Consider the following 13,276-nt stretch of genomic DNA (forward strand, 5'->3'; position numbering starts at 1 on the left):
ATTGAAATAGATTGTCATTTTACTCGTTATCCTCTTTAACTTGAAACTATATCTTTAACATTTGTTCTTTGACTCTAAAGATTGCAGATATATTTATTAAGTCGCACTCCATTTTACGCTTTCATTTTATATTTGACAAACTCTCAATGCATTTAGCCATAGCATTGTGAGTTTGAGGGAGATGTTAGCATATGTCCTTGCTTTAGGCTCATTTACTATTGACTCTTAGAATCAACTTTGTGTGTATAAATCACAGCTCTTTTAACATTTCATACACAATCAATAATATAGAATCCCATTCTTTCTATATTTCTTTGTTTTCTACTAGTTCTACTTGGAAATCCATGACTATTGGGAAACTAACCACCATTTCGTTAGTTAGAGTGGTTTGTATTTTATTAAACAAGTTCTATGTTCAAGGTGTGGTGTTGGTGACTAAAAAATGTGATTGAAAGGGGAGACTATAGTAGCTAATGAGGTTTCTTGCAACTTGATTATGGAAAGGGGAGACTATGGTAGCTAATGAATTGACAGCCAACTTGAATTTTGGGTGTATTATGTTAGTACTTTAAATATCTTTTTAATATATTTTAAAATATCAAAATTAGTGGTAATCAGTGTATTATGGAAACACAGTAAAGGAATAACATAAAAAAACCCAACAGTGAATCCAAATTCGAGAAACTGCGACTGACATTTAAAATCTTTGAAAAAAATTGTATGAATTAACTTTTGCTTAAATCTTCAATTTTTTTCAAGTTAGTTTTAATTTAATATAGAAGTTTAGTTCATTTTATTATGTGTGCTTATCCACACAGGTCGTTGGTTCTTTGCTTGTTATTTTTGTAATGTTATCTATAACTTTTAGTTTTTGTGTGATGGGAATTTCACTACTTTGGTTTCAGATTTTCATCAATGTGCCATGGTACTTCACCAAGTTGTATTCAGTCCGTTTTTGACTCAAGGAACCAAGAGTGAGTTTTTTATCTCTAATGAGGGCAACACTAGAGAGACACTCTACAAGTAAATTTATATTGAAAGTTTGATTCGGGAACGCCTTCTTTCTTTTAAAACTATTTACAGAAAGATTTCAAGTTGGCTGTCAACTTTTATCTTCTTTACAATTTTGTCTCAAGTTTTGTTTTATTCATTACTCCTTATTTTGGATTGAAGTTATCTTTCCTTTGGAAAAATAAAATTGAAAAACTGAAGTTCGAGAGGGACCTATTGTGCACTCCTTATTAACATTTTGTCATCTTTTGCAGGTTGTGATGCAAAAGGATAATAGCCCTCATCTTGCGTTTCCTAATTATATTTGGAGTATGGGTTGTTAATATGATAGAGTAAGCACTTGAAAATGTAGTGGTGATGGTGATGTTGAAGATGATGATGAACTTTTTTTCAATGGTGATAGTGAAATTAGTAGTAGGAGGTACTCTATGGCTACACTTTCAATGTCGTTTGAGACAATGTTGTGTGGTGGATTTCTTGAGTGTAGAAGGGAGAAGATAAATTTATCTATGAATTGTGTTTCTGTTGCGGCAATGATGGGTGTTTAAACCAAGCATTGACAACAGAGTTCGACTCTCCTTGAAAACCGAACATAAAATAAAAAGTATATTGACTGTAAATATAAAGATAATAATATTTAGACTTATATTTTTTATTATTTTTAATCTATTATTTCAATGTTAAAAATAAATAAATAAATAGATCAAAATATAATTATCTAATTATAAATTATAGGAAAATATAAGGAATAAAAGAAATGGAAGCTTGCTACTATATAAAAAGAAAAATGATGGTTTGACAAAAAAATTAACAAATCTTAATATGATAAAAAAAAAGTACTATTTTATTATTTTATTTTGATTAAAAAATTAATCTATTTAATTTTATTTATGAAAATTTTAATTTTATTAAAAGAAAACTTTGCCAAAAATATTATTTTTCGTATAAAAATAATCGAGCAAATTGATGATTACTTTTTCTTGAAATGATTAATTCTTCAAATCAAATCAAACACCTGAGTCAGTGCGTTTTGTGGTCACTTCTCTATGAGGCATATTCACATAAATGGTGCAGGCCCATTTATGGCGACCTCCAGTTAGACAGACACAGATGGGGCATCGTTGCATTAAATTTGTGAAAACTGCCAATGATGTGTTAAGTTATTGTCAGGTTATAGCATGTGATGAGTGTTAAAAAGGTTTAACATGTAACTACCAAATTGCGTTCTCAAGTATGAGGTACAAGTACTTTAATCTATGCAAATACAGAAATTCTCTGAAATGATTAATATAAAAATCTTTTGGTACGTCCATAATTGGTTCACATGTCCCGCTTTGAAGGCATTATGCAATTTTGTTTTTTTAAAACCAGGTGGGCAAGTTGCGTTCTCAAACAAAAACTATGGTGACAAGCCGGGCCAGACTTGATTCATTTAGATCCGATCCGATTTTGTCTACATAATATTGACTAAACTAGGCTGATACGACTTGTTTTAAGGTGGATTCAAAAGTTTTATTAGTTCTTATAGATCTTGATCCGCGTCAGCGGTGTAATTTAGATAAAAATTTTATGAATGTCAAATTAAATTTGTTATATATAATTTGTTTTAGTTAGAAAAAAAAATTCTTCATATTTTCTCTTCATTTTCTTGTTTAAAACAAACACACATAATAGTTGAATTCAAAAAATGACTATTTTTCGCTATATCATCATATTAAACTATAAATACCATTAAGCCCTTCGTACCTCATCAATTTGATTTAGTAGGCATTGTGAAATTTGATAACGTTTTTTTCGGATCGCATTCTAAAGAATTTTTAAATTTATTATATGTAACTCTATGAACTTTAGAGATTTGTTTTTTGTTGTCTTGAATTCTTGGTTATCATAAAATTTTCCAAGTTTAATTAAGATGCATTTTTTTCATCTTTATCACAAACTTTCTTCCTTAAAAAAAATCAATTCTTTTACTCTTTATCATAATCTTTCTAATATAAATTTTTCACCTCTCACCTATTTAAAAAAAATATCAAATTTATATTCACAAACAAATCACAGTTGTCATAATGCAAAACATAACAAAATTCATACAACTTTAATTAAATAAGTAACATAGGTAGCAGAATACACAAAATTCCTAAATTTCATAATTCAGGGTTATAATAATTTGGGAAAAATTATTAGGATTCATACCAATTTCATAAAAGAATCCCTAAAATCATAATTAGGATTTATACTAATTTGTGATAACTTAATTTGGGAGAAATATCCTCAAAAGAATCATAAATCTAATATACATAGATCATAATAAGATAATAAGTTTGATATGGGAAAGATTATGCGAGAATATATACTTCAATCTCAATCTATATGTTATCCAATCTCTATTTTTCTATCTATCTCTTTATATTTATTTCTCCTCACACACTTGATCATTTACATGGTGGAAAAATCTTATAAAAAAAACCCTAATCTTTTTTTATAAATCAATATCTCTAGTAAAATTTTTATTTTATCTTTTATTATAATTTTTCATAGTATAAATTTAATATAAATAATATATAAATATAATTTTAAAAATATATAAATATATATAAAAATAAATTCCAAAATTTTTTGAGAGTCAGCGGCTCCACCTTCATTACGTAGTTCCGCCCCTGTCCGTAGAATTAAGGGCCGACCTTTATTGTCCTTATCCTAATATATTTCGGTCTTTAGTTTTCTTATCTAATATACTTCAGTTCAGAAACTAAAATATAATGTTGAAAATAATTGATGCCAAAATCCTTTGTTAGCATTGGTGTCATATGGATATATAAATCAGGTGCTATATGAACCACATATCTAAATATTATGGATTTTCCATATCATTAGGACGCAATAATGTATATTACTATTATTATTATTATTATTATTTCATTCTAAAATTTATATTTATATCTTTCATTATATTTAATTATAAAAAAGTTAGGTAGTAACTATTAAAATAAGAAGTGGTTATAGAAATATCATTTTTATTCAAGATAATATTAGTAGCAAGAAAACGCGAAGATATTTATGTAGCACACCTTGTCGTTATAAAAACAGACTTTATATCAGATTTTATAGCACACAAACTACCAAATTATTCATGGAAACCCAGGGTGGAAATAATGCTTCACAATTGCTTCGAGCTCAAACCCATGTCTGGAACCATATTTTAAAATTCATAAACTCTTTGTCTCTTAAGTGTGCTACTGAGTTGGGCATAGCAGATATCATACACAACTATGGCCAACCTATGCCACTCTCACAACTCATTGCTTCATTACCAATCCACCCTTCCAAGACTTCCTTTATCAGCCGCTTCATGAGAATTCTGACTCATTCTGGTTTCTTCTCTGAACACCATGACACCCCAAATGAGGGTGAAGTGATGTATGTGCTAACTGATGCATCTAAATTACTCCTGAAGGACCATCCCTCCAGCATGAAATCTTTGTTACAACTCATAGTTGATCCAGTTTCCATTAATCCATGGTTTCAATTCTCTACTTGGTTCACAAATGAAGACCCTACACCATTCCAAACTGAAAATGGGATGACATTTTGGGATTTTGCTAGGTGTCAGCCTAAGTTCAACCACGTTTTCGACGATGCCATGGATAGTGACAGTAAATGGGTTTCTAGTGTAGTGGTTGAGAAGTGCGAGGGGGTGTTTAATGCATCAAAGTCATTGGTTGATGTTGGAGGAGGAACAGAGACAATGGCTAAGGTTATTGCTGAGTCATTCCCACATCTAAAGTGCACTGTACTGGATCTTCCGCATGTGGTTGCTGACTTGCAAGGAACTGAGAACATAGAATATGTTGGAGGAGATATGTTTCAAGCAATTCCTTCAGCAGATTCCATTATGTTAAAGGTAAATATACTATTCATTAAATTCTATAAAATAAAATGCTCTTTATGATTACTTAATGGTTTTTTTCATTCATCTAACTGGTGGATCAACAAACCTTTTGAGGTTGCAGTAAGGCAAATAATTTTTTTATATAATGATTAAAAAATTATTATACTCTAAAAATTTAAAGGACCAACAAAATAAAAGAAAAGAAGCATAGGAGAAAAAGGAGGTGTAGGAATAAAGACAAACTTGTGACGTCTGGAAGAAAAAGAACACACAACAAAAATATTGCGCTCAGATCCAAACTTGGAAGTATAAACTCAAAATAAAGAACAACAAATTCAAACTAACTGGACTAGAGGAAAAGTTTGGTAGAAGTAAACTAAAATATGATGTGGTGATTTTTGAAAAAGAAAAATGAACATGCATGATATAAACAATAATAATTTTTCCCTTTTTGATTTTTTTATTCTTATCATTTGTTCTTTGACAAACAAGCAGTTGATAATGCATAACTGGAAGGACGAGGAATGTGTGAAAATACTGAAAAATTGCAAGGAGTCAATAGCAAGCGAGGGAAGGGTTATTATTATCGACATGGTGATGGAGAACAAGAAGGAAGATCATGAATTAACTGAAATGCAGCTTTTCCTTGATATGCAGATGATGATGCTGTTCAGTGCAAAAGAAAGAAATGAGAAAGAGTGGGCCAACCTAATTTTCTCTGCTGGCTTCAGTAACTACAACATTACTCCCATTGGTTTATTTTCTATCATTGAGGTTTATCCATAGTGTGTTATTGCTGCTAAATGAGATTATGAGAAGAGCTAAACTATCTATTTTTTCTGTTCTTGTTGTATTAGCATCATTGAGGTTTATTCATAGTATGTTATATCTCCCTTTTCTGTTTAAGTTTATTTTTTCTATTCTTGTCGTATTAGAATCAAATATATGTGTGCATTGTTGTGAATAAGTTAAAGTCATTTGATGGTAATGAATTATGTTCTTCTAACGTTCACGGTAAATTTTTTTTTTTTTCAAATTAGTTTAAGAGACGTTGATTTAGATTTTTTTTTTCCTTTGCAGTGAAGATGTTAGAAAAGGACGTAGCCTGATGAATTAATGTTAGTGGAAATTATGGTGCCTAAGTAGAAATACGTCTTTCAAAGTTTAATCCAATAAAAACTTCTTAGAGATCTTCGGTATGATGGTTAAATAGTCTTAAAATATTATTAATTGGGAAATATATGATGGAATCATTTTAACAAGAAAACTTAAATATAGTTTTACAATTTTATCTATTCAAAAGGATATGTTGAAAAAAATAGTCAGACTAAAAGACATCTTTTGCTACGATAGTTTGTGATTATAAAGAATTTGTTACAAATAACGAGATATTTTGTGCATTAATTTTAAAATTTGTGATGATAAATCTCAATTTTAAAAACTTTGTTACAAAAGTTGTCACAAAAGTGATCTTAATGAAAAGATTTGAAAAATTATTAAAATGTGTTATAAAACTCATCACAAAATGAATACAATAAAATAGTAAACTCTTTATCATGAGACCCGCCCGCGAGCCACACAATAAAAGCTTCAAAACAATTATTCCTCGAATATATGCATACTTTTTTTTTTCTTCAATTGGCCCTAAATGTTAATTATGTTGTATAGCTTAAAGCAAAATATATGATTTGAATGCATTCAATATCGAGCGTTACCCATCTGGATTTAAGTGTTACAGCTTAAGCAATGAATGTTTCCTTATCAGCAAAAAATAAAAATAAAAACATGACATTTGTGATGCTCCCACCCGTATACTTAAAAACTAAAATGAGACAGAGGAATGCCTAAACATAACTGACTGAGTTTTAATTATGATGCTCAAGCGATGTTCCAACAAAAGATCCCTTCAAACTATCAACTTGTTTGGTCAACACATAGAAGTTCAAAGAAAACAAGTTGTTGGACATAACAAGAAAACATAGAAATCAGATTGGCACGAACAATTTATTGTCATTTGTAATGATTCACCTTTGAAATTATCCAAATCCAACAAATTCAAAACGTGACTTTGGTGTAGGACTCCAACCTTCAAACTTTTAATTGCACTACTTAGTGTCTTGTTCCAAGCTCATTCTCTTATAGCTTTGCGTAAAATAAAAAACACATTCCTATTTGTATTTCCAGATCCCTATTTGTAATCAATATCATATGTTAGTCAAAATATTAAATACGCTCACTGTTCAAATAATAAGTTCAATGTGCTTAAGGCAATTATAGGAAATATCCCTCTTTAACCTTCCAACTTTACATCATATTGATTTAAGGCACAACATTGGGTACAAACCCAGTTCCGGATATAAAAGTCTAAACTTTAAATATTTATTAGTCACTAGAAAAGTGATACTACATCGATTATTTGGTCCCTATTATTACATCGATTTTTTCACCGATGTTATATTAGACGATGTAAAAAATATGTGATATATTACATCAATTCTACAAACCGATATAATAGCTTTAACATATAACCTCGTTTAAACTCGAACTGTTGTAATATTGAAAAAAAATAAGTTATCAAAAGGAGGGGAGATATTACATCGGTTAGTGTATGAACCGATGTAATATCTCTTGGCAGTGTGCAAAACGTGTATATTACTTATTGGTTTGTGTATGTAACGACCAATGTAATAGGATGTGGTTTATTTTTAAATATTGGTTTGGGTTACACCTATCAAATAACCTACAAAAGACTAATACATTCCGATTCTAGACAATAATCGTATTATCCTAACGTACAATAAAGTACTAAAGCCAATCAAAACTATTAGGCTAAATGTTAAGGCTACAAAATACTTAAACATCCAATTAAAAGATTCCTAATGGCTATGAAAACTAATGTTTTCACCTAAAAATTTATCTTGCCCATTCCATGCGAATTTCTTCAGGTTTATCTTTTCCCAATGGTTTGACGCCCTTAAATTCCACGCTGCGTATTACACTAATTTATGAAATTTATGTGATTAATATATGAAGAAGTAAGAGAATTTATTTGTTAATACATAGATTAAATTCAAACTACATACCTTAGGATAAATCCAATCAAGAAGAAGAAGAGGAATAGGAACCGTGGTGGGCCCATAACCCACAGATCCTTGGATCGTAACCAGGCTCTGATACCAGTTGCTATTAGGGCGACAACAATTTATATAAGTATTCATCAAATAATAGTGAAATAATATAAAACGAAAACAATACTAAAATAACATGGAAGTCTAGAAGAAATTTACACTTACAATATTATTTCGAGCTTTTATTTCAAATTCGAAAGCCAGTACAGGAAGAGTCTAGAGGAAAAGAGAGGTAAAGAAAGATTCAGAGGTAAGTTTTTCGGAAAAATCCAGTCTGCCTCCTTCGTTTTCTTTGAAGGTATTTATAAGAGACGGATTTCAAAATTACATTTCATTCAAGTTTATAGGATTTCAAATTACATTTCATTACAGATTATTCATCATGGAGCATCTTCCTTTTATTGTGTTGAGCATCTTTTCTTCGTGGAGTCTTTTCTTCTTTTCATAATGGAGCATCTTCTTTTTATTTTGTCGGGCAACTTTTTCTAGTGGAGGCATTTCTTCTTTTCTTTTTCTTTAACATCACCTCAATTTGATTGATCGACGCTAGGAATCTTTGCATCGTGACGAGAAGCTATGGCTTTATCCTCTGTAGTTGCTTTCTGGATATGACATAGCTGTCCAATCCATTTTCTTCCTGTTAATTCCATTATTTTGGGGAATTCATTCAGGTTAATTCAAGATAGATCTATCCCATATCAATCATCCTCATATTTGAAAAAAGAATGATCATCAACTTCTTCTTCTTCTTCAAAGGAATCTAAGGATGATAAAGCTTGCAACAATGAAGCCTTTATATCCGCTTTGGATTTTCCTTTTAATTTTAAACGGAGTCTTGACATCACTTCGCTTTTCTTTTGAGGGGTGGCCAGATTGAGAGATTTATTTTTCCATGTTTTGAATTTTTCTTCCAAATATTGAACTTGAAATTTCTTCCACCAAAAAACCTTCATTTTAAGGCATAATGTTTTTGGGAATGGGGCCGGTTTATGCTGATGTAATTCATAAATATGCTTACACTCATTTCAGCACAAAAATTTAAAAGTTTTTCATGGATAGGCATATTCGGAGTGGCTTTCTTGAAATCTTCATAGAATTTTACCACTATTGGAGAAAAAATAGACATTGTAGGCCTTGCCCAACCATTCTTGAAACTATACTGGTATTTCTTCATTTAGAGGATTCTTGAAACTAATGTACCAGGAATGCTTGAGATTTAGATCACACATGATACAATACTAGGCATTTTGATAATCAAAATAATTATAAGAAGGAAGATCAAACACTCTTGAAAATCTCTTTTCAGTTAAAGAACTTTGATTCCAATCTTTATAAGACATGACTCGACTTATTTTTAATTTCATGTGGATGGTTTTTGAAGGATCTTTCTTATCTACTTCAGGGTAAATTTCAGCAGAAGCGATATCAATAATAATCATTTAAGAGAATTTTTTCGTTACTCTTAATATTTTCTTTTGAAATTCATCCCCATTTAGGGCCAGGTGGTTAATTATCATTGTCAGGTCAAGTTCTTCCCATTCCTTTTCAAGGGTTATAATGGTAGAACACGTTTCTTTGATAAGAAAATCCACGGGTGACTCTATACTATTAGTATTAGGAAGGGTTCCTAATACTTGAAATTTATTTTCAGTGGCTGTCAAGTTATTGGGAAGAACTCTCTTTTCATTTAGGGTAGATGTATTTCCTTTTTCTAGAGTTTTTTTACTGTAAGTAGGGGCAATGTCATCTAAGGTCAAACCCTTAGATTGGGGAGGGACTCTTTTGGCTCATTTCCCTTTAAAAATTTTCTCTTGTTAAAAAATACGAATAAAATTATTTTTTCCTTTTATGAATTCGATTTTAAAATCAAAACAAGATAACAAACTTCGCCAACGAGCAAAAAATTGTTTAGAAACCAAATTTTTAACATCTTTTTCTAAAATTTCTTTTGCCGATTTACAATCAACACTTAGCAAAAAAGGTTTATTTATTAAATCGTTTTGGAATTTAGAAGTACATAAAACAATTGAAAGTATTTCTTTCTTTACTGTACTATACTTCTGCTGAGTATTATTCCATATTCCCGAGTGGTATTTAAGTATTTGTTCCTTGTGTTTTAACTTTTGTTTTAAGATTCCTCCAAACCCTATTTCCGATGCGTCTGTTTCTATTGTCATAAAGGCTTCTAGATTATGGATTCCTAAACAAGGAAGGTTTTGTACTAATTCTTTTATTTTTATTACTGCCCTAGAATGTTCATTTTCCCAAGGCTTAGGGTTCTTTCTTAAACGATTATAAAGGGGGTTTTCCAATTATTCTTATTTCAAGGATAAATTCAAAGACATAATTTAAACATCCTAGAAATCGTTGTAGTTGGTTTTTATCATTTATTTTATTTGGGAACTTACTAGCAAATTCAATACTTCTTGCGATAGGGGTTATTTTTCCTTTATAAATTCCGTGACCCAAGAATTTTTTTGTTTGTGCTGAATTCATTTTCTTTTTGGATAAAACTAACCCATTTTCTTTTATTATTCTTTTAAATATATTTAGATGCTTTATATGCTTGTCCCAAGATTCTGAGAAAACTAGTACATCATCTAGATATACCACAATGAATTCATTATAGGGACTTAAAATATTATTCACGATATTTTGAAATTCTGTTGGGACATTCTTTAATCCCATGGGAATAACATTCCATTCGTAGTGTCCAAAGGGTACTACAAACGCAGTTTTATATTTATCCTGTTCTTTTAATTTTATTTGATAGTATCTTGATTTCATATCAAATTTAGAGAAAATTATTGCCTTATATAATCCCTTTATTAATTCTTGGTTGTCTGGTAATGGGTATCTTATCCATTTTAAAACATTATTTAAGGGTTTGTAATTAATTACCATTCGGAGTTCTCCTCTTTCTCGTTCATTTGCATTATTTACATAAAAAGCAGCACAACTCTAATGTGATTTGCTTTTTATAATTAAACCCTTTTCAATAAATTGATTTATTCCTTTTCGATAGTGTTCGAGGGTTTGTTAATTCATTTGTACAAGTTTTGCTTTTGTTGGGATCATTTTATCATTAAAGTTTTCTTCATACGTTAGGCCTACTTCAAAACTATTTGGGTGCCAAAAAGCCGTTGGTACGTCGGCACATATTTCTTTTTTAAAGTCATTTTCTATTTCTAGTATTTTATTTTTATTTTTTATTATCTCGTTTTCTATTCGTTCAATCTATTTCTTTCTGTATCAACTTTATTTGATCTTTTTTATTTTTTATAATGCTTAGAAAATTTTCTTCTTCCAATTCTTTTATATTTTTTATTTCTTTAAATTTTATAGGTTTAATAAATTCAAATAAATTATTATTTGTTTTTATTCCCACTTCTGATACAATGAATGGATAGATTTTAATTAGGGGTTCCTAAAATTATTTGTTCTGAAATGTCTTTGGTTAGAATAAAATTATTTTTATAACATTTTCCTTTGTTACAAATACTTGCATTAGTTACTTTATATTCTACCTTAAGATTTGAATTATTAGCGATGAACAATGTTTAGAGAGTTTTTTCATAATATTGCGTAGGAACTAGACTTTCTCTAACACAATTTAAATCGACTCCTGAATCTACTAATTCTTTATATTGTTTATGAAATGTATTTCCTATCTTTAAAGCAATTTATTTTTTGCCAGTTTTCCTGAAATGTTTTTATTTGACTTATTTGTTGTTCAAGATTTTCGTCCTTATCTGATTCTTCACTTTCTCCTATGTCTTTTAACACTTTTAATTCTTTTATCCACCTAATTTCTTCTTTTAAGATTTTTACTTCTTTACAAAAATCATTTAGATTAGCTTTATGAGTTATTTCCGCTTGTTTTAATATTTTTGCAAAATCATAACCTTTAAAAGATCGTGAAGATCCAGGTTTTTTTTCTATTATTTCTTCTGAAGATTCTTTTAAAATTAAATCTTTTATTTTATTAAGCCATTTCAATTTTTCTTCTTCATCACTAATCATTTCTACCATTTCTAAGGCTAATTTTGTTTAAGCTTTTATTACATTTATTTGAAAAATACATTCTGTGCAATCGCAATTTTCACTACCCTCACACATTGGCATGTCATCTTCATCATCCGTATAAAAGATTCCATCTTCCTGACTAGAGTAAGATTCTTCTTCGGAAGAAGTTAATAAAATTTTTTATATTTGTTCTTTAAGTTCTTCACTCGTATTAAGTGCATTTATTTTTTCTTTGACTTGACAATCCTTCTTCATATGTCCTACTTTCCCACATTTAAAACAAATTATTTTACCCTTTTCTTTTGACGGGGTTAATTCTTTTATTTCCCTCCAATTTTTTCTTTTGATTTGTCTATGACTAAAATTTCTTGGGGTCGGTACTCTTTTCTTTCGAATAGCTTTTCTTCTCTCAGAAGAAGGAGGTTGTTGTTTTTCGTAACCGTATTGTGAACAAAATTCACCTAATTCTTTTATTCCTTGTTCTTGATTCTTTTTGATTTTGTTTTCTATTTTCATGTTATTACATAGGGTTACACCTGTATTCTTTACTACAGATATTATTCTTCCATATGTTAGTTCTTTTAAAGCTATATCAGGGTATTGTATTTGCAAATTTTCTTTTACTTTATTTGCGAAGACTAAGGGTAATCCTGCAACAAAACGTTCTTTCCAAAAATCTTCTTTACAATCTTCCCTCGATAATAGCATTGCCATAAAGTTATGAGCATACCATCTAAAATCTCCTAAAGTGGGACACCCCAGGTTATGTAATAACATGGTTGTTCGTTCGTTAAAAAATTTTGGATCTCCCACAAAATTATGTATTATTGCAATTACTAATGTCTCAACCATTACTGGAATTTGTTGGCAATCTTCCGTTTTTACACATGTTGCTATGAAATTTTTATTTTCGTTTGTTAAGTAATTATCCCACCATCCTTTTAATATTCCCGTAAATCTTGCCGCTATTAATTTTAAGGTTTGTTCTTTTGAATGTTTTACCTAGGGATGGCAACGGGGCGGGGCAGGTACGGGTATCATGATCCCATCCCCATCTCCATAATAAAAATTCATCCCCATCCCCATCCCCAAACCCAACGGGTATACAACTTTTGACCCATCCCCATCCCCACCGGGTAACGGGTATTTTCTTATACCCATACCCATACCCATTTTTTTATTGTTCCATATATCAATTAAATATTTTTTATAAAAAAAATTT

The 13,276-nt window shown here is 30.0% G+C and overlaps 1 protein-coding gene and 1 long non-coding RNA gene across 3 annotated transcripts; one reads left to right on the top strand and one right to left on the bottom strand.

The window, feature by feature from the left end:
- Nucleotides 1-4,086: 4,086 nt before the first annotated feature.
- On the bottom strand, nucleotides 4,087-8,350 carry LOC114170640 (uncharacterized). 2 transcript variants are annotated; one of them, XR_014986581.1, is made up of 4 exons: nucleotides 8,194-8,350; nucleotides 7,984-8,083; nucleotides 6,929-7,898; nucleotides 4,087-4,841 (listed from the first exon to the last, which is right to left on the bottom strand). It is a non-coding gene; the product is annotated as an uncharacterized LOC114170640 (long non-coding RNA). The 2 variants fall into 2 exon arrangements; XR_003601110.2 differs by having other exon boundaries at nucleotides 4,087-7,898.
- On the top strand, nucleotides 4,142-5,806 carry LOC114168837 (putative O-methyltransferase 3). The gene is made up of 2 exons (XM_028053798.2): nucleotides 4,142-4,912; nucleotides 5,396-5,806. Exons 1-2 carry the CDS (start codon nucleotides 4,142-4,144, stop codon nucleotides 5,684-5,686), a joined length of 1,062 nt encoding a protein of 353 aa, XP_027909599.2. The 3' UTR covers nucleotides 5,687-5,806.
- Nucleotides 8,351-13,276: the final 4,926 nt, after the last annotated feature.

Source organism: Vigna unguiculata, chromosome 11 (genome assembly GCF_037176805.1).
Source record: "Vigna unguiculata cultivar grain cowpea cultivar isolate G323 ecotype 2 chromosome 11, ASM3717680v1, whole genome shotgun sequence".
NCBI classification, from domain to species: Eukaryota; Viridiplantae; Streptophyta; class Magnoliopsida; order Fabales; family Fabaceae; genus Vigna; species Vigna unguiculata.